Consider the following 19909-nt stretch of genomic DNA (forward strand, 5'->3'; position numbering starts at 1 on the left):
CTGTTATTTGAATATTTTTGCTCGAGATAGTGGAAAATTTCAATAAATTATTGATTTAAAAAATCTACCACATACTGCTGCAAAGGCATAGGTGGGCAACAACAAAGGTCCAATGTAGGGTGTTTGCATACAGAAGTCCTCATTTGGAGAAGCAACAAAACTTGGAGACATTGCAGACATCTTTTGACACCACTACAGATCTGAATTGAGAGCAACGGATCCAGTGGCTCTCACAGGGACTACAGCTTTTAACCTGTTGCATGAAGTGACTTTTTAACGCTCTGGATGCTCACTTGGCTCACAAATGCCACCAAAGGAGAGATAATCTGTATACTCTTATGAAAAGCCTCTGCAAGAGACACATTTTGTAAAGAAATCCCTTCACCCTTATTAATTGCCAGGCTGTATCCCACTGAGTCCTCAGGCTGGGAAGAAACAGTATCTTGAGCTTCACAGATTAGGTAGAAGCTGCTTGGCTGTAAATTATGAGCTGAGCCTGTTTCTGTCTCTTCTGCCATGGCAAATACCAGGCGTGGCTTAACCAGCTTTGTTTTGGTCAAAAGGAAAACTGCAATTTAGTGGCAAAAAGGCTCCTTATTTCTCTACAGGGCAGTGGAAGTGAAATTATCAGAATATATGTTTTATAAAGGAGAGATTAATATAATTTGATTTATCTTTGCATGCTAGCACTGAAAACAGAATATGGGAAGAAAAAAACTGCATAATAGAAATAGGAAATGAAAAAGGATCGTATTGCTTACTTAATTTGAGGATGCCATGCCTCAACCTCACAAAACCGTAGAGTAAGATTTGTACAGTATTCAGATTGTTATGCAAGCATATTAATGAGTGTTTTCTACCTGTGAGTGTATCTTACCTGTGCATTTATGAGAGAAACAGCCAAGATTGCTGAGCTAGTACCTAGTTAGCTTTGGACATACTAGCAAGTACATTAGTACAATGTTAAAAACATACGGTGGTGTGCTAGCCTACTAGATATGCATAGCAGCATAATTGTTTAAGAGTTGCATACCTATGATATAGTGGCATCTTTTAACAATATCACTGTATAAATGTCACTATTAAAAAAATATCAAGAATGAATAATTCCAGATCTTTTTTACTTTAAGTCAGTGGTGTCCAAACTTTTTTCAAAGAGGGCCAGATGTGATGAAGTGAAGGGCCGTGAGGGCCGACCAAAGTTGTTAACATTTTTTAGGATTGAAGTTGTTGAGCTTTTCTTATTATTTTACCCCAAAGTTGTTAAACTTTTTTTTAGGATTGAAGTTGTTGAGGTTTCTTTAGGATTGATGTTGAGGGTTTTTTTTAGGATTTTACCCCAGAAAATAAACTGCTACAGGAGCTGGATTAAACCATCCGGTGGGCCAGATTAGGCCCCCGAAACAGACTTGGGGCATGCCTGCTTTAAGTCATTCTAACCAGCTGAATAACTAACTAATACACACTGCTAGGGTGATCTGCTAAACTGGAAACATATTTCTCCCTAAGAGCATTGGATTCTTTGGGAAGGCTGTAAATGTTGAATTTGTTTTGGAGCTACCATTGGATTTCCAGTGTACATCCTCTAATAATTCTGTTGAGCTTTGGATTGGAACCCAGATTCCGTCACCCTTCTCCATAAACACTCCATGAGCACCTCCATTAAAGTCAAGCCTCTGGGTAGCTCTGGTGAATAATTTTTGGCCTGTGGCTTTCTTTGAATGCAATATGTTTTGCAGATCAGTCTTTTTAGGAGGAAAAACTGCCTGATGATTCAATAAAATGATGCATGATGTATGTAAGCTTTTGTCTCAGATATCGGAATTGTTTCTGTGTGACAATAACCTTGATACTAAATATGGTACATATTCAAAACTAAATAAAAAGAAAAGAAGCAACATGTAGTGAAATCAGTTTCTTGGTTACACAAGTTAGGGAACAAGCAGAAGAAAGGCAAGCTCATACAATGGGGAGAGAGCAGGAGAAACAGCTGAAATATGGGATGTTGAAAATTATTTGTTTGAATAAATAACCTCCTCAGGAAGCTTAGTATTGGTTTCATGGGTAGACTAGAGATTGTGGTACCCCCTCAATTTCTCCCCTCCATCTAGGCAAGCAAGAGGAATTATCATATATACACATTCCAACTGGGCAAAGGCATTCAATAAGGGGATGCAGCAAGGCCAGTGGGGGACATGGTCAGGGGAGAAGTGGTGTGTGGCCTAAGCAGTCAAACAGAGAGGGCTTTTTATATTTACCATCTCTAGGTTGCTCTTAATTTCATTTTGTTTTTGCCAAATAGAGCTCCACTTACCTTGCAAGGAGTTGAAAATACAGAAGAGGTACACGAAGGGCAGATATAATGGCCCCCAGGCAAAGAAAGCGAAGCCCCAGGTCATGCCTAGTAGGAAGGTCAAGCTAACCACACTACGGAGGTTCCTCAGAATCTCTTCCCGCATAGTCCGATTGCTTCGCTTTCCATTTCTCCCGCAGATTTGCATCATCACCACAACAAACATGGCAATGTTCATGAGAAACATGATTCCAAAGTAGCCAACGCAGGTCACATAAAACACACTAGTGTTCTTTATCCAGCAGCTGTAAAGAAATAAACTGTTGTTACAATACTGCTGTTACTAAACCAGTTGTCTATTTTACTTTTGTCATTATGGGCTGATCCATACATTACTCATGTGGTGTGCTCACTGCTTCCTCATGGCTGAGTCCTCAGGTTGGTGGAGCTTTCAGAAGTAATCTCTTTATTCACCTGTTCCATGTGTTTTCTGTATGCAGATATGACTGCTACAGCATGAGACCCAACCATCTAGAAGCAGTGAGCACACTGCAGTGGCAACATGAATTGGACATGAGATGAAAAACAGCCTGTTCTGGACAGTTACACTGGAATGGTCAATCGAATTGTAAATAAAGGATCACACACTTTCTGATGGCTTGAAATTAGCCCAGTGAAATTCAGCATTGCAGCTAAAAACACCTCCAGCTTCATTATACACCCGTGTGAAATGTTAAGTGCTTCTCATGTGTTCAGCCTGTGCACATGAGAGCAAAAAGGTGCATGGGGGGGACGGGGGGGGGGGAGAGAGTGCAACATTCCCATTCCCTCTGATGTTCACCAGTGTAGTACAGAAGCCTGAAGGGAACTTCTAAGCATCTGTTGATCTGCAGGAGGTTGTGTGTGTGTGTGTGTGTGTGTGTGTGTGTGTGTGCATGTGCTAAATTCAAGGCGGTCATATCAGTGTCTAAAAGCCCTAAATGACTTAGGCCCCAAACATTATCTTGGGTATTAAAATTGGCAGAGGAGGCCCTACTGCCAGTTCCACTGTCCTCAGAATTCAGGTTGGGGGCAGGTGGTGGCCTGAGAGAGGAAATCCTTTGTGGTAGTCACTAAGCTGCAGAGTTCCCTCCCCACAAAGGTATATCTGGCACCTTCATTTTCGTTTTCTGCTGAAGACATAACCTTTTACCCTGGCCTTTATCACCTGCTATATAGATATAAATCTAGATATACTGATCCACACTACTCTCTTGACTGTTATTTGTTTTAACTGATTTGAATATTGTATTTTTAAACTGTAACACACCCTGGGACCTCATGGTAAAGGGCAGGTAAGAAATCTAATTAAATGCTGCTGCTGCTGCACTGTTCTTTCATACTCATAGAAGACAGCAGGGTAGTACATATATGGAAGTCTAAGCATGTATTGGAGTCCTACATTGTACCCACTTCATGTAAAATGCTTACAAGTCATATACAAAATACTTACAAGTCATCTCCACCTTGCCCATTAGTATTTTTGCCATACAGATCTTTGTTGTAAATACTATTTGCATTTGTGTTTGTGACTGCTAGAACAATTATTATAACCACCGCAGGTAAGCCTGTAGCAAAAGGAAACATAACAGTATAACTTTAAAGAATACAAGAACTGCCATACTAGGTCATAGTACCATTTAAATTATATTTGTAATGATGTTTTATATCTCTGTTAATGCCCATTTAGAGCACTGTCAGCATTCAATGACGTATCTCAAAATTCAGGCATTCATCCAATTTCATACATTTATCATAACAGCAATGTTTTACTGTAACAGCTTAATATGAACTCTAATTCACTAGCGGTAAGCAAAAGACTACTAAAAGGTAATGCATCACTTAGCGATCATTGTAGTGTAGTACAAATCAGTCTAAGTTAATTGTTTCTGCCCAACATAGTACAATTGAATATGAGAGAATGAGCTAAATGAAATAATACTAAGGACCTAATTTTTATGCCATGCTGTTCCAGTAGGTAGCTTCAGTGTGTTACTCTAATTACATGAGATACAGTGACTACTGTATGCAATTCACTAGAGAAAGACAAGTGCCTACCTAGGCAAATCTTAAGAGTTTGGATTTGATATCCCGCCTTACACTCCCTTTAAGGAGTCTCAAAGCGGCTAACATTCTCCTTTCCCTTCCTCCCCCACAACAAACACTCTGTGAGGTGAGTGGGGCTGAGAGACTTCAAGGAAGTGTGACTGGCCCAAGGTCACCCAGCAGCTGCATGTGGAGGAGCGGAGACGCGAACCCGGTTCCCCAGATTACAAGACTACCGCTCTCAACCACTACACCACACTGGCTCATTAAAAATGCAGTATATTGGGAAACAGCCTTTACCCAAAGATGTCATGGACTTTGAAGAAGAATGAACTCAGGAAACGAGCTAAGAGGAAGGCACATTTGGCAAATCCTCACCATGATCAACTCCCGCCAGGAAACCTATGTCCCCACTGTAGAAGGACGTGTGTATCCAGAACTGGCCTCCACAGTCACTTACAGACACACCATTAAGACTGTGTTCATGGAAGACAATCTTACTCGGCCATGAGCGATCACCAAAGAAAGACAAGTGTTTACCAAAAGGTAACTGTTGTAAAGTGGGGAAAGTTGGCAGATGTATGTAAAATATTCAGGATATTAATATCAAAGGAATACTGAATATGTAGAAACCACTACTTTGTCTGTGGGTGGCCCTGGATCCATTTCTATGTTACACTGACAGATACCAGACCACCCAGGTTCAATATTAGAAGGAATTATAAGACCTCAGGGCTTGTTTAACCACGTTATAGAAAATTATATTCAAGTGAACCTTGCATCTCAAGTATGCAGAGTCAATGAACTGATCGCGAAATGTTGCCTACTGTTCCAGATGATTGCTGGATCTTTTTGGAAAGCGTCTTAGTAATGGGGGCCAATGATGGGGCCAATTTTAATTATGTGAAATTTGCTTTCAAATTACTGCTGTACTCATTTGCTTTATGGCCTTGTGTTGCTTTGCATTATTTTGCACACAATGGTTGCATTCAGGCCTTTGCAGCTTTTTTCAGAACCCAAAAGTTCTAGATGCAGAAAAAAGTGAACAGACACCTTGTGTTATGAACTCTAGAGTAAGTTATCAGAATTGTCCTTTGCTAGATGGTTTAATACCCCTTCATGGATCACTGCCTTGTCGTGGCGAAGGGCCTTGAAGAACCCCAAGAAGCTATGAACTATGCTGTGCAGGGCCACCCAAGACGGACAGGTCATAGCTGAGAGTTTAGACTAGATGTGATCCACCTGGAGAAGCAACTGGCAAGCCACTCCAGTATTTTGCCAAGAAAACTCCATGGACATAAAAAAGGAGAAGCTTTGAGAAGAAAGTGAGTTTCCAAGGCATGCTCTGGTTCACGGGGTCACAAAGAGTTGAACACGAATACTACTAAACAACAACAGATGGTTTAATAATGAAAATTGTATCCCCCTTGCAGTGTTTTCAGAAACCTTTTTGAACTCCAGGCACACTTTTTAAGAAGAGGCATACAAAAGCTATGTAAAATAGTTCCAATAATATGGTGTTTTTTCACATGCACAGCTAATATTTTTCAGATCCAAAGAATGTTTTCATATTTGTAGTCTATTCCTTTATGAGATTGAAAGAATTCATTTTTATGGCTGCATGGGTAATTTTTATTTTAGCTTTAATAATGAAAGAATTACCACTGACCATGTGACAGATATATGGATCTTAGGTTTTGTGCTCCTTAGGCCCCTAGGTTGTCAAAAAGTAGCTTCGGGTTGAGCATTTTCAGGTTATGCTCCGTGGCGACCTGGAAGTAACAGAGCGCGTTACTTCCGGGTTTCGCCACTCGCGCATGCACAGATGCTCAAAATGACGTCACGCGCATGCGCGGAAGCAGCAAATCGTGACCTGTGCACACGCGGGTTGCCTTCGCTTCAGGATGCGAACGGGGCTCCGGAACAGACCCCGTTCGCATCCAGAGGTACCACTGTATAAAAATTACTGCTTTGCAATTGGTTCATGTATATCCCTTGCTCTCTGGGAACGTCACTCAGCTCAGAATGCCTACCTCCTTCTCCGAGTTACAATATCAGCTTTAGATAATTCCTTTGTCTGCTCCCCATTAAAGTGAATTTTTTAAATGTTTTGTTTTAATTGATTTGTTAAACAATACAAGCAAATGGTGTTTCACATACACACAACATTAAATACATATTAAAACAAAAGCCTATGACGTGAATCCAAAAAACCTGCTGCGGGAGGTGGGAGTTTGGTAGCCTCCATTTCGAACCTTCTATGTCAGGCCTCTGAGACCTGTGGACTCTTTGTGGGGAACTGTAGATGTCTATGTATGGATGTATGATTGCATGTGAAATCGGTGACCTCCTCTCCATGCCTGGAAGTGGCTTCTACCTATGTAGCAGGATATTTGGATCTGAGCTTATAAGCTTTCCCCCAATAATTGCTTATATCTATTTGTGAGTACATTACTTTCTCTTTAAGCCTGAAAGAACAAGCTATTCCAACAAGCATTAAATATCTGGAACTAAGTGAAACTTCCAATGCCTGAGAATTATATGTTGAGCAAATCAGAAAACTTCTGTGCAACCACCCCTGCTGGCCCTTAGTCAAATTCCATGTATTGGGAAAATAAATCGGAATTACATGAATAAATGTAAAAGAACAAACTTCATCTAAAGTCAAACTGTTGTGTTTATCTGCCCTGCCCAAAGGAATCGGAGCAATCCCCAAAGTTATGAATAATTGCATTCCCTGGAGAATGACAGGAACAATATGTATTTTATGCAATCATATTTATTCTAGCTGAACAAACAGGAATCCAATATGATCTTTAATTTTTTGTTGTTGGTTTAATCTCAACTGTATATCAAACGTAATTTGCCATGGAAAGGATGAGTAGAGATTCCCACTTTTATCAATGTAAAAATGTCCTACAGAATTCATCTATGGAGCTTGGAATAGGATTCCAATAAATTGAAAAAATCAGGAACTATATAAATTTTTGATGTGTCAAATAGTTAAGTACAAACTTGATGTGCCAAATGGTCATGTACAATTCCTAGTACAGCGACAATTCATAAAGCTCTTATGCTTACTGAAATCCTGGAAATCCTACTAATTTTCACTCTAGGCTCAAAATGTGTCAGGTGAACTAGTCAGTTTTGATGTGTATCCCCCTATGATTTGACACATCACCATTCATACAATTTAGGTAGGTTCTTGACATTGTGCAAATTAAAATGGTAATGGGTGACAAACTGCACATGATTAATTCACCAGGTTTTAAGCCTGGACTGAAAACAAGCAGTTTCACCGCAAAACACAAGAACCTGTGTGAATCTGCCATCAGTCACTATGTGGCATGAATGAAATATATGGTTGTTCCTGCTAAATGAAGATAAGAGGAGAGAGGCCTCATGCTTTTACTTTTACCCAAAGGTGTCACTTGGTGGCAGTGGAGATGATGGTTGAATGGAGCAGTACTGTGCAGGAGTTGCCTGCACTATTTTAGATGAGTTCATTCATTCATTTATAACTTATCTTTCTATGTGACTACAGGACTCCAAGGCATCTGACAATAAATGAAAGGTGAATGCATAATAATAAAAATAATAATGATACTCCTTTAAAAAGGAGGTATAGTGATCTGAAGGGGAAATGAAGGAAAATGCCCCCCCCCCATGACCTTAGACATGCTAGCCCATAAAAAATGCAGCATCACCTCACACAGGCAGCTGGAGGGAATCTTAATCAAAGGCCTGGGAGGAAGATGGAACATGGTCGCCTACCAGGCCTTAACCATTGCTGTTGCCGCTGCTAGTGTGGCTTGTATCCACACTGGATACTGATGGTATTGAACAGCTGCATTTTCACTGCTTCTCCCACCAAGCAACACCTCCAGCAAAGGAATGGTTACCCCATCACTTCCGTCACTGCTCAGCATAAGCAAGCCATATTTCCACAAGAGCTGCCACTACATGGGACGTGGGTGGCGCTGTGCGTTAAACCAAGGAGCCTACGACTTGCCGATCAGAAGGTCAGTGGTTCAAATCCCTGCGACGGGGTGAGCTCCCATTGCTCGGTCCGAGCAACTCCAAACCTAGCAGTTCAAAAGCATGTCAAGTGCAAGTAGATAAATAGGTACCGCTCCTGCGGGAAGGTAAATGGCGTTTCCGTGCACTGCTCTGGTTCGCCAGAAGCGGCTTAGTCATGCTAGCCACATGACCCGGAAGCTGTACGCTGGCTCCCTCGGCCAATAAAGCGAGATGAGCGCCGCAACCCCAGAGTCAGTCACGACTGGACCTAATGGTCAGGGGTCCCTTTACCTTTATACCAATAGTGGGTAAATGGAAGCAGATCCAGAGGACAGCTAGAAGCAATGATATGCCATCCTTTCACAAGAAAAGCTTCTGTTTGGGATTTGGGGATTGAGGGAATAATGTACAGAGTGACAGTTACACAAAAGAAGAGAGAAGGGAATTAAGAATCTTTTAAATGCCATAACATTGTAAGCTGCATGTTGCAGCAAAAAGGAAAGAAAGAAAGAGAAAAGTGTGCGTGTGTGTGAGAGAGGGGAAGGGTGGAAAGAAAAGAAGAGAAAAAAACATAAGACTAGTTTTTCTGTCGTCTCCTAGTAGTTCCAGCCTTGACTTGAATAGGAGCTGTAGCCAATAGAGAACTGTAATCAAACCAGATTACTTTTTTAAAAAAGAATGTAAAAGTATTACTTACCCCACCCAATGATGCAAAATTTGAGTATGTATCGGCGAATGTAGGTATTGAATACTTTTACTAGAGCTATATACATATGAACAGCTTCCAAGCCCATCCACGTAAAGGTCGCCAGAAGGAAATAATGCAACAGGGCAGCAATAGCGATGCAAAGGGCTTCTACATCAAATGATGCAATCCAGCCATCGAGGAGGAAGACCAGGTTGAGACAAAGCAAGGCTGTGCTTAAATTCATTAAGATTTTGGAGGGATAATCTCTTCGCAATTTTCTGGTGATAAATAGACAGCAAATAGTAATAGAACAAAGTGTAGGTTCCAATTTATTAAGGTTAACTTTTGGTCTTCTTTGGACTTCTGAACTGCTGAGTCCATGAATGAACATGCAGGTAGGTGCTCACCTGCTTACTGAATAGGCTTAAGTCTATGTTGGACTGGGTGTGGCATTGTATCTAGGGGTTTGTGTCTGGGGAACCCAAAAACCTTCTGGCATAACAGAATCACAGAAGGGCACCCACAAGAGTGGTCAGTAATAAAAAATACTTTTATTTTTATTTGATATTGACTTATTTGGGCCTTGGGGAGCTGCAAAAAACCTTATGACACCACAGCAGGGAGCCCATAGCATCCAGTCAAAAACAGAATTAAACAAATTTAAATGACAAATGTTGGGACAAACAACAAAAATCTCTAAGGGTCATATGTGGTCTGTAGACTAGCCACCCCTGCTAAAGCTGTTCATTACATCTGCCATTTATTCTACTGTTTAAAGTTATTAGTGAACTGCAACTGCCATATGAAAACAACATCTCTATTTATTTGTAATTAATCACTCTGGTTTCTTAGCGGCTAGCTTTTTCTTTTGTTGTTTGACTTGGATCTTATTTATCCAAAGGGGGGGGGGGGGTCAAGATTTATGTCTGAGTGCCAAAAGTGCCTATTGTGTTACAGAAACCTGTGTTTTCATATGGTGTATACATACATTTAAGTGTTCTTAAATTCCTAACTGATTTAAAGTCTTTTCGCCATCCTGCTTCTAGGCGCTTTGTTTCCCTATACTGGCATAATGCCACATATATGTCTGTGTCCTGTCGTAACTTCTAATTGCTAGCACAGCAGATTTTAAGATAAGGTTAGACACCTTTTAAGTTTATGGTGCATAAAGCGGCTCCAATTTATCATGTTCACTGATCACAATCTGAATTTTAAATCTGCTCCTGACACTGAGATTACCAATTGAATTAAAAACAATTATTTGACTTGTTATGACAAAATACTTACTCAAAAGCAATGTACGTCAGAAGAGTTGCAGCTGAAAATATGGCAGAAATTCCACAACCAATGTACGTTATAAAAGTGAGGACTTTGGTGTTTTCAGTATCTATTTGTAGAGCGGTTCCTGGCAGGTCCTACACATAAAGCAAAAAGAGATATAAACTGTTGGAAATAAGGTTTTTTTGAGAAGCACAAATATTTTTCTCTTGCGACAAAAATGTAGGTAAATTCCAGAGACTGTTGGCTACACTGCATTTGATATATTTAGTGCATAACTGTCACACCTCTGCTTCCTTCCTACAACTCCTGAGAAGAAGAAAAAAAATTCAGAGGGTAAGTAGTGTAACAGCTGGAAACAGCATCAATATACAAACCTCTATTGTTCATATTATGTCATTATGCAGATCTCAAGAACTATATTGTGGGAAATCCTTCCACATGCAAGAACCCATTTCCTTAGAACTCCTTACATTTAGGAGCCAGGGTTTCCTCCCTTGTGAATAGTGTGAGCAGGATCACGTTTGTTTCAATGTTCAGAAAATCTGTCAAACGGCCCCTTCACACATGGCAATTTCCTACATGAAGATTATCTCCACATTAATAGAGCAGCTGAGAATTATGTCACATCTATACAGATTGAGAAACCAATGTTTCCTACATAGAAATAATCCTTGTACAGGAAAAATGTCATGTGTGTAAGATTGGGAATGATGCATGTTTGCAGAAACGCAGGTGAAAGATGGCGTGGAATTCACACAAAGGGAGGCTGGCTAAATGGTATGAATTGTTGGGATGTGTTCTTTTAGAGGGTACTGACTATAGCGGTTATGTGGCTGGGTCATTTGAGCATCTGTGACTATCTTGGAACAATAACTATTCCTGGATCAGGAGAGCTTGGCCATAGCAGTTCATGCACTGGCTACTTCAGGGCTGGATTAGCACAATTTGCTCTGTACAGAACTTCATCCAGAAGCTGCAGTTAGCGCAGAATGCTGCAGCAAGACTGAAAGTAGGAGCGAGACCGTCAGCAAAAAACACCTCGGCTTAGAGACCTGCACTGGTTGCAGATCTGGTACCAGGCCAAGTTCAAGGTGTTACTATTAGCATATAAGACCCTTAACAGCTTGGGACCAGTTTACTTGCAAGATCACCTTCCCCCATGTAAGTTCACTCTAGTACTTTGATCTGTGGATCAGGCAGTTACAGGTGCCACATAATACTTGTTCCCCATTTTAAAGAAATCATTCTTCCAGTGAGGTAACATCCATACTTTGGAACTTCCTGCCTACTGACATCAGTTTTGTGAAGGAATCTTCTTTGACTCTGCTCATTAATCACACTGGTGTCCTCTTGGCTCTTCCGGCATCTTTTCTAATCTGCGGTATACACTCAAGTTTTTTAACACCTCCCAACCAATTTGGAGTTATTTGACCCTCTTGGCTTTGCCTTTCAACTTCCCCTTTACCAGTCTTCTCCTTTTGGGGAAGATTCCTCTTTTGAAATCAAATGTGACAAGTTCTACCAGGATGAAGTCAACAAAGACCAAGCATTTCATCTTCTTCCCTTAAGATTTCAGAGACATTGTGGCTTCCTGCCTGAGTTCCTTCAAGATTCTATTATCTAACTGTGTGATCCTCACCATTCTCACCTAACACTTCTGCCACAGAGTAAATGTTCCCCTTTGGCAATAGTCCTGTTTTCCTTTATTGTCTGTTTATGTTCTCAGAACATAAATATGCCTTGTAACTTTACAATTTACCTTAACCCACAATCTAGTAAAGCCACTTCCGAGCTGGAGAGGAGGTGGGGTTGCGGGCCCATGCCCTCCCCATGCATGCAGGGGCTGGCTCACAGCCCCCGTGAGACTGGGAATCCTTGGGCGCGTCATCTCCCTGTCCAGCCAATCAGCTATTTGGGGCCGGCGCGGCCAAGGATTTCCCTCTAGTCCGGTAAAGGATTCCGGGGGGCGTTGCCCTGTCCGAAGCCTATGGAGGTGTGGGCCTAAGGCACGCCCCCGAGCGGTGACCCCAGGGGAGCTCCTAGTTGATGTACATCAGCAGCACTCCCCCACTGGTGGTTAACCCTTGCTGGCCTTCATGCAATCAGGCTGAAGCCGGTTAGTTGACAGGACCAATGCCTAAGCCAATACCGCTCAATTCGTGCAATCAATAAAGTTGTGGCCTTTTCCGCCCATTAACCTTAAATGCTGTGTCCTGTGTCTTTATTTTCCAAGGGGGGAGGCGGGACTCGCCACGCAACTACAATGTCACAAAGTGTTAAAACCGAGAAATGGGCCATCTCCTTGCTTTCCTTTTCAGCAGTCCCCACATCTCATTTCAGTAACTGTATATTAGCTCTAAAAAGCAAGAGAATAGCAACAGTATTTTTTGTTTTATGTAAACTGAAATTACGGCATTATGAGATTCACAGAATGTTGGGGGGATCTTAGAAATCATGCAGTTGAACCCACTGTTTAATTGTTTTAGAGTAAGTGTTGATAACCTCTCACATTTCATGCTCCCTGCACATCCAACAAGCAGATGCAAGTGAATGTGCATCATCATTTACTGATGAAGTGTTATTTTAATCTAGAGCCTAACCAAAGGCAGTGGACTTTGTGCACAGTAATGAATGAGACATATACTTGTATGTCAAAGGGTCTTTCCCACTGCCTGCCATTCTAGCATCCTGTTGAAGGAGAGGGAAGGTGAATGGATTCCTGTGGTGCGATGGTATATATCACTGCATCATAACTTCCATAACTAATCATATGTGGGTGTAGACTGAGAAGCTGCATATGTTTCTGCATACAATGATCCTTGCTAGGCTGGTGCTATTATATGTAAATCCAAACGAGATCTCTAGGAGAAAAAGAACTGGCAATTTAAAATGCCAGAAAAATATTATAATTCTCCAACTGGAATACTGCCAGGATTATGACGACTTTCTCCTCACTTCGGACTCTCCCACAAAAGCACTCACAGCCGGAGAAAGGACACATTGAAATTAAGAATGCCCCCTTTCCCCACAAATATGCAAAAGTAGAACAGAAGAAGCCTGAAAAGGGAACAGAAAGGCTTGTGATATTTTTCATATTTAAATTCATGAAAGATGTGAAAAGAGCTAATATATTACTAGGCCTGCGGAAGCCAGATATTGAACCTTGTGGCTCTAAAGCACCATAAATCATATGCAAGGAAGAAAAAGACAATTCTTACACTTTGTCTCTTGGTGTTTCAAATATTTATAGCTCTTTAAAAAACCTATTTAAATCAGGTAAATCAAATCAGATGTACCTTCCTAATTTTCTTCCTAGGTAGAAGAATAACAGCAGAAAGCATGGAATATTAATATCAGCTAAAGTGAAATAATTATTGAGAAGAGGGTTTAAGAACCCTAAGAAATCTTGTTCAGTTTATGAAAACAGCCAGACTTTTTTTAAAAAAATAAAAGTTCAATATTTAACATGATCCCCACCCCCCACCCAGTTTCTTTACCTCAGTTAAAGGTAGTTTGATGGGGCAAGATTTTTTTTTTAAAAAAAAAAGTCATGAAGGGAAGCTGGACCACTTTGGCAATAATTTAAACTTGTGACAGTCCTTGCCACGGACACCTTGATTACTTCATCCTCTATCCCTCAACACTATGTGTAACTCCCAGGATTGGCTGCTCACAACCATCTGTGAATCAGATCCTACCTGGGTCAAGAGCCCTTAAAAACTGGATGTTGCAAGCATTCCTTTCTCTCTCAAAATTCCTTCCTATCCATTTGATCTAGATGCTATGTTACTTGTGAGGAGAACATATGCCCAAATGTAAGTAGCCACACAGGGCAGATTAGGAGTAGTCAATTTTGTTGGGCCAACGGCCAGGTGTGACAGGTGTCGTAGTTGAAAACAATGGGCTATCTCTGGGTCCGTTGAACTTGAAACGTTGCTTTGTTTTTTCAACACACGGCTTTGTCTTTTCCCTTTTATTTCTCTTAAACCTTGTTCTTAATAACCTGTCTGAAAACTGCAAGGTGAGTCTGTTGGATCAAGCCAATGGCCCATCTAGTCCTGCATCCTGTTCTCACAGTGGCCACGATCTCTTTGACCCATGTTTCTCATTCGAGTCTAGGAAGAATTTGAGGAAAACAACCTTCCCTGCTTTGTGGAGGGGAAGAGGTAATGTGCTGGATGCTCTCTCATCTCCATAACTAATACTAATCACTCATAGCTTTGAAAATTTGCTCCTATCTCCAGGTCAGAGGAGGCGGCGGCAGTGGAACATGAGATATTCCTTTTCCCAGGCATTCAGTATCAATCAACCAATCCCTTGATTACAGTCAATGACCAATAAGGCATTCAGAATTTCGAGTGCTGCGTTCCGTATTTTGGTGGAGAATGTTACATGAAAATGCTCACAGGATTCAGTCTTTTTTCAAAAGCAGCTCAGTCCCCTTTCAGGACCATTATTTTTCCTCACTTTCTTAATCTCCAGTGGATATCCTGGGGAAGCATATTTCATAATTGTGGTGCCACTACGGGGAAAGAAAACACTTTGCCTCAAGTGCCTGCCTGTCTCTCAAGACCATGAGCCCAGTCTCTGGTGCTGACCTTAAAAGTCAGGGGTGGGGCAAGATCATGTTCAGGCTGGCAGCAACTGCTTCCCCCTGCAGCAATGAACAAGCAGGAGTGGTAAACAATCACTTACCATCAGCACCCCGAAGTGTGTGAGATGATTGCATAAGCAGACAGTCTCGTTTTCATTTGATTCTGCTTGCGCAAGGCAGCCTGTAGGATTCCACCCACCTTGGCCCTCTAGATAAATCGGGAAAGACAAACAATTATATTATTTGTTATTACCAGAATAATTCCAGTTTCAATCACAACATGCACAGCATCTTACAAGGATTGTTAAAAATACAAATAATATAAAATCAACAATAAAAGCAGATTTTTTAAAAAAAACCACACACAACAACAGCCGGATTATAAGTGTAGAACAGCAATTAAGAGACTCAACTTGAAAAAGAAATTAATTATTAATTATTATATAAAACCTACTAAAATAAAAAAGGGATTAGCAACTGCTTGACTAAATGAGAGGTGGGCTCAGTGGATTTCTAGAGGAAGGAAACGTCATAATTGTGATACCAACGCTGAAAAATCAGTGGGATCTGCTCAAATCTGTTTATGATCCAAAAAGAAGGACGTGATGAGTAGTTCAGCTTATCCTCTCTTCTACAAATGGCACAATTATGTGTCTATTAACTCTGTTAAAGCATAGTTTTCGTTTTCTATTTTTCAACGCAAAGCTTGCCATGTTTTATTTATTGATTTTTTTAGGGTTGTATAAGGACACAGATAACAACAGTATACAGTGAGCACCTGAATTTAAGGTTTTGAAAGTTTCCTCTAGGTATTATTATACCATGGTTTTGAAGAAAAGAATGTTGCTGGAACATTGCTAATTGTATTAGAGAAATTGCAAACAGCAGGAAAAAAAATCAATTGCATTATTCTTCCAATATAATAAATGAAAATTTTCCGAAATAAAAAACTTACTGTTTCTGTTCATATCCCAAAAGACACAGGTGGGTTTAGGAGCCTTCTAGATATTTACACATGTAAAATAAAAATAAAAATAGCATTAACAAACAGATGAGAACCGCAGGTTCTCCTTGAGAGTTTTTGAAATATTTGTGCAAAATGTGCAAAGCTCTGCCCCCTTTAGGGGCAAACTTAGGGATGCTTGTGCACCCATAACACAGTTGCTTAAAAACATGCACTCATTTGCTCAAACTTTACAAGTTTCCTGAGATAAATGCTAGTGTTGCCACAGCAAACACAATAACTGTACAGAGTTGCTCTTAAAAAAGTTAAGAGAATGTTAACAGATTTAATAGACTTTATTATGGCTACTACAGCTTTGCCAGAAGAACATGTGTTTGTGAAATCCACACTTCCACTTTCCTCTAATTTCATTTGGCTATGGGTGACATTACTGATTTTTAAAAGCAAACAAATGATACAGTTCTCTCACCTGGATTTTATCCTGCTTAACTGTGTGCTTAATTGTAATCTTCACAGAATCCTGAAGATCACGGATGGTACTATTGCCAATACTGCATGCCACCACATAACTGGTTAAGTTGGTGTGAGCTTCTGCATCCTTTGGAAAATCAGTTTAAATGTTTACAGCAAAAAGAAAAAGAAAAATTATTAGTTTGGTAACTGAGTTTGCTTCGCTTTGCCAAAATACTTAAGTTGCCAGCATGTTAACACTTAATGTAGCTCATTATAAGAACATCCTGTTTGCAACATTAAATTTTTGCTTTTCCTCACAGAATCATTGCTTATTTCCCTTATTATTGCAACATAAGGACAGCTTGTACCATAATTTCCATAAAAAACTCTCTCTCAGTCACTTTGTTCTGAGGCTAAGCAGAGTTAATCCTCAAACAATGCTGATTATATCCAATTCTGACACAGTTAGATCACTTCCCAAAGCAAGAACGCAATCGTTTTCTTATCTTATTAACAAAACAGTCTCCAGGGGAAAGAGGTAATCTTTATTTTTTGGCAGTAAAGATGCTTGTAACATAAAGCATTTATTCCTTCTATCAGTACATGCTACTATGCAATGAATGCCCTAGATAACAGAGATAAGATTTCCCAGAACTGCCCTTTGAGGGTCCTTGTGCATCTACTTATCCATTTTAATCCACTCCATGGTTTGAGGTGATTGACATATTAAAATCACAGTAACAGCACAAACAACAATATAATATAAAACCAGCATTTACAACAGAAGCAGCAGTAAACTGAAAACCCAGACTTCTATTAGTTGACAACAAGTAGAGAACTCCATTCATCAACTGAATGCGGACTTCAATAAGTATTTTTTACCCACTTGTACTGGAGGGATAAATACAATATATCTCATCTACACAGATGAGAGATGATGTCTAGCATAATGTTAAGGGGAATGAATTATTTCTTCACGGCCTCCAAGGAAGTTTAGATAAGCATCATAATTATAGGACTCTATGGCAAGGAAGACAGGTGGCACATAAGATCCACTCAAAAGAACAACAGATACAGGTGGGAAGGTTTTTTTATGGTTTCTGTGCAGTACTTTATTAAGAAAATACTAAATTGCCTTATGTAACTAGGATATGAAAATGTAGTTTTGTTTATTTATTTATGTATGTTATTTAGATACTGCTTATTCATTAGCATGTCGAAGGGGTGTACATAAAAAATTAACCAATACAGATTATTGCTAACTTGGATGACTGCACATACGGCTTCCTGAATGTCAGGAATCATGTTCATAGTGCTGCTATACACACTTCTGAGATATGGGCTCTGCGTGCTGAATGCACATCTGTTTAGTGGTCTGAAAAATCTCACCAAAGTATTATACGGTACAATCCATTCCAAGAGCCATTTGGCTTCACACATCTTTTGCCCTCCAAAACAAAAAAGGGGGCATTTTCCTGTGGACGAGGCTCATCCGATCCAGAAAGATTAAGAATCTACCTATAGCATCTAGAACATTAATAACCAGTCGCCATTTGAGTATGCTAACAAGATGGGCAGACTTGTGCCATTGTTAATGTGAAATCGGTCCATTTCATGTCATCTGGAAATATGTAGAAGAAACAAGTGTTTTATAGAGATGTGCCAGCTCACTATGTACTTTGGAAGTATTTTTCTCAAATGTTTGAGACTTCTATATAAATATTTGAAAAGCACTGTTCACATTTTCCTGTTGTTCTCCTTCCCTGAAGGTCCTTCTACCTTCACCAAGCAAAATAATAGCAAATATTTACCTTGAACAAATAGAATATTTACCTTGAACAAATAGAATGATGACCTACCTGTTAACAAACCATAGTTTAAAATAATGGACATAAAGTCCTAAGCTAGTTTAATAGTTAACAGGTCATAAACCAAGGATCAGTCCGCAGTAGTTTGGACAATCCATATGCAAAATTAGCCAGAGTTCTTTCAAGTGGGGACTAAACAGGGAACACTAGGTGGATTAAAAGTGGAAGGGGATGCATGGATCTGCTTCAGGAAGAAAGGAAAATGTATGTGATCTTGAGGCTGCTGCTGCTCATGCATGTAGTGCTAAACTATAGTTAGAGAAGGAATACCCAACCGTTTTTTGGTCTTAGGGACACTTTTTAAAACCAAAGAAACGGTTGTGAGCATCAGGGAAAAAACCTCCAGAAAAACTGGTAATGCTCAGAACCACCCCCAAACACACAAACCCCTCATAAAACACAAAGAAAGCAGGCTACCATACAAAACACTTCCACCCCACCACAATATTTTAAAAATGGGAAAATTAGGAGGGCAAGGAACCGTATCATGCTCAAAGGGCTGTGTCTGAGAGCGTCATGGCGCCCAAAGACCCTAGGGACAGAGTTACTATGGTCCCTAGGAGGGCATCCAAGGGGCCATAGAAAGCATCAGATATCACCCTCTGAGGGCGAGGAGAGAAATCAGAGACAGAGATTTGCTGTCAAATGTCCCCTCCCCCCCCCCCAACCCTGAGAGTGTGCTGGCAGAAAGCATAGATACAAAGGATACATAGCTTTCTCAGTCTCCCGACATGCCCCCAAATCAAAGAGAAAAATATACTATCCCTGAAGCGGTCATAGTTTATTTCCCTATTGTAAAATAAAAAAGAATGTAAAAGGGAGGAGGGAAGACTGCAGCCGAAATTAATTATATGTTACCATGACATAACAACATTTCCCCCAACAGTTATAGGACCCTGATTTTCCTGTTCATCATAACTTTCTTTGTTGTCATTACAAGGGAATTTTTAAAAGACTCTATAGATATTGTTGGGAATATTTAGGAAGGCATAGCGGGTCATAGTGATTTGCCAGGCTAGATTATGCTTAATATCTAGCCTCAGTGCCAATAAAAAGCACAATATATTCCAGCACAATGCTGCAGAGTTCTGCTGCGGATGCACTGGAGGCAAAGGTCATTTGAAATGATTTATAGGAAACAAGCTGCTCATTGAAAAACAAAGCTTCTTTCTTGAGCAGAGCTTCATTGCAATGTAAAAGACGTTTTTGCTGAGACTTTACTAAAACTCAGCAATTCTTATCTGCATTTTTAAGGCAAGAGAACCTTTCAAATCACTTATTTTAAGACACTCTGTCCCTCAAATTGTCATAGTTAAATTGAATTTAGTGGCATCAGAGGTGTATTGAAAACCATATCATTATAATCCAGGACCAGTTATTATTATTTTTATTCCCAGTGGATACGTAGGGCTGAATGCAACCATATCATACTCTGAACAGACTCACTAGAATCAATAGGCATGGCCAACTTAACTCCATTCATTTCAGTGGGTCTATGTTGGATGCTCTATTTAGACATTATATCAGTATATGGCATAAAGTAGATCATATATGGTCAACTTCACATTCATTATATGGTCTCAGGCACAAAATACATGTGATCCTAATTGCATAGATAAATGCAATTTACACATAGGTGTTTTTTAAAAAAGCATTTCATTTT

General features: G+C 40.1%; 1 protein-coding gene across 9 annotated transcripts in view; it reads right to left on the minus strand.

Moving 5' to 3' along the window:
* The window catches only part of ADGRG6 (adhesion G protein-coupled receptor G6), a 99111-nt gene that overhangs the window by 15827 nt on the left and 63375 nt on the right, over positions 1 to 19909 (minus strand). For all 9 annotated transcript variants that reach the window (XM_083434788.1, XM_083434782.1, XM_083434786.1 and 6 more), the window contains 7 exons: positions 16395 to 16523; positions 15917 to 15962; positions 15063 to 15169; positions 10374 to 10501; positions 9096 to 9364; positions 3786 to 3900; positions 2315 to 2598 (listed from right to left, as the gene is read on the minus strand). In XM_083434788.1, coding sequence (XP_083290914.1) covers positions 2315 to 2598; positions 3786 to 3900; positions 9096 to 9364; positions 10374 to 10501; positions 15063 to 15169; positions 15917 to 15962; positions 16395 to 16523 — 1078 coding nt within the window. The remainder of the gene's footprint in view (positions 1 to 2314; positions 2599 to 3785; positions 3901 to 9095; positions 9365 to 10373; positions 10502 to 15062; positions 15170 to 15916; positions 15963 to 16394; positions 16524 to 19909) is intronic.

This window comes from Podarcis tiliguerta (genome assembly GCF_965153285.1).
Source record: "Podarcis tiliguerta genome assembly, chromosome: 3".
NCBI classification, from domain to species: domain Eukaryota; kingdom Metazoa; phylum Chordata; class Lepidosauria; order Squamata; family Lacertidae; genus Podarcis; species Podarcis tiliguerta.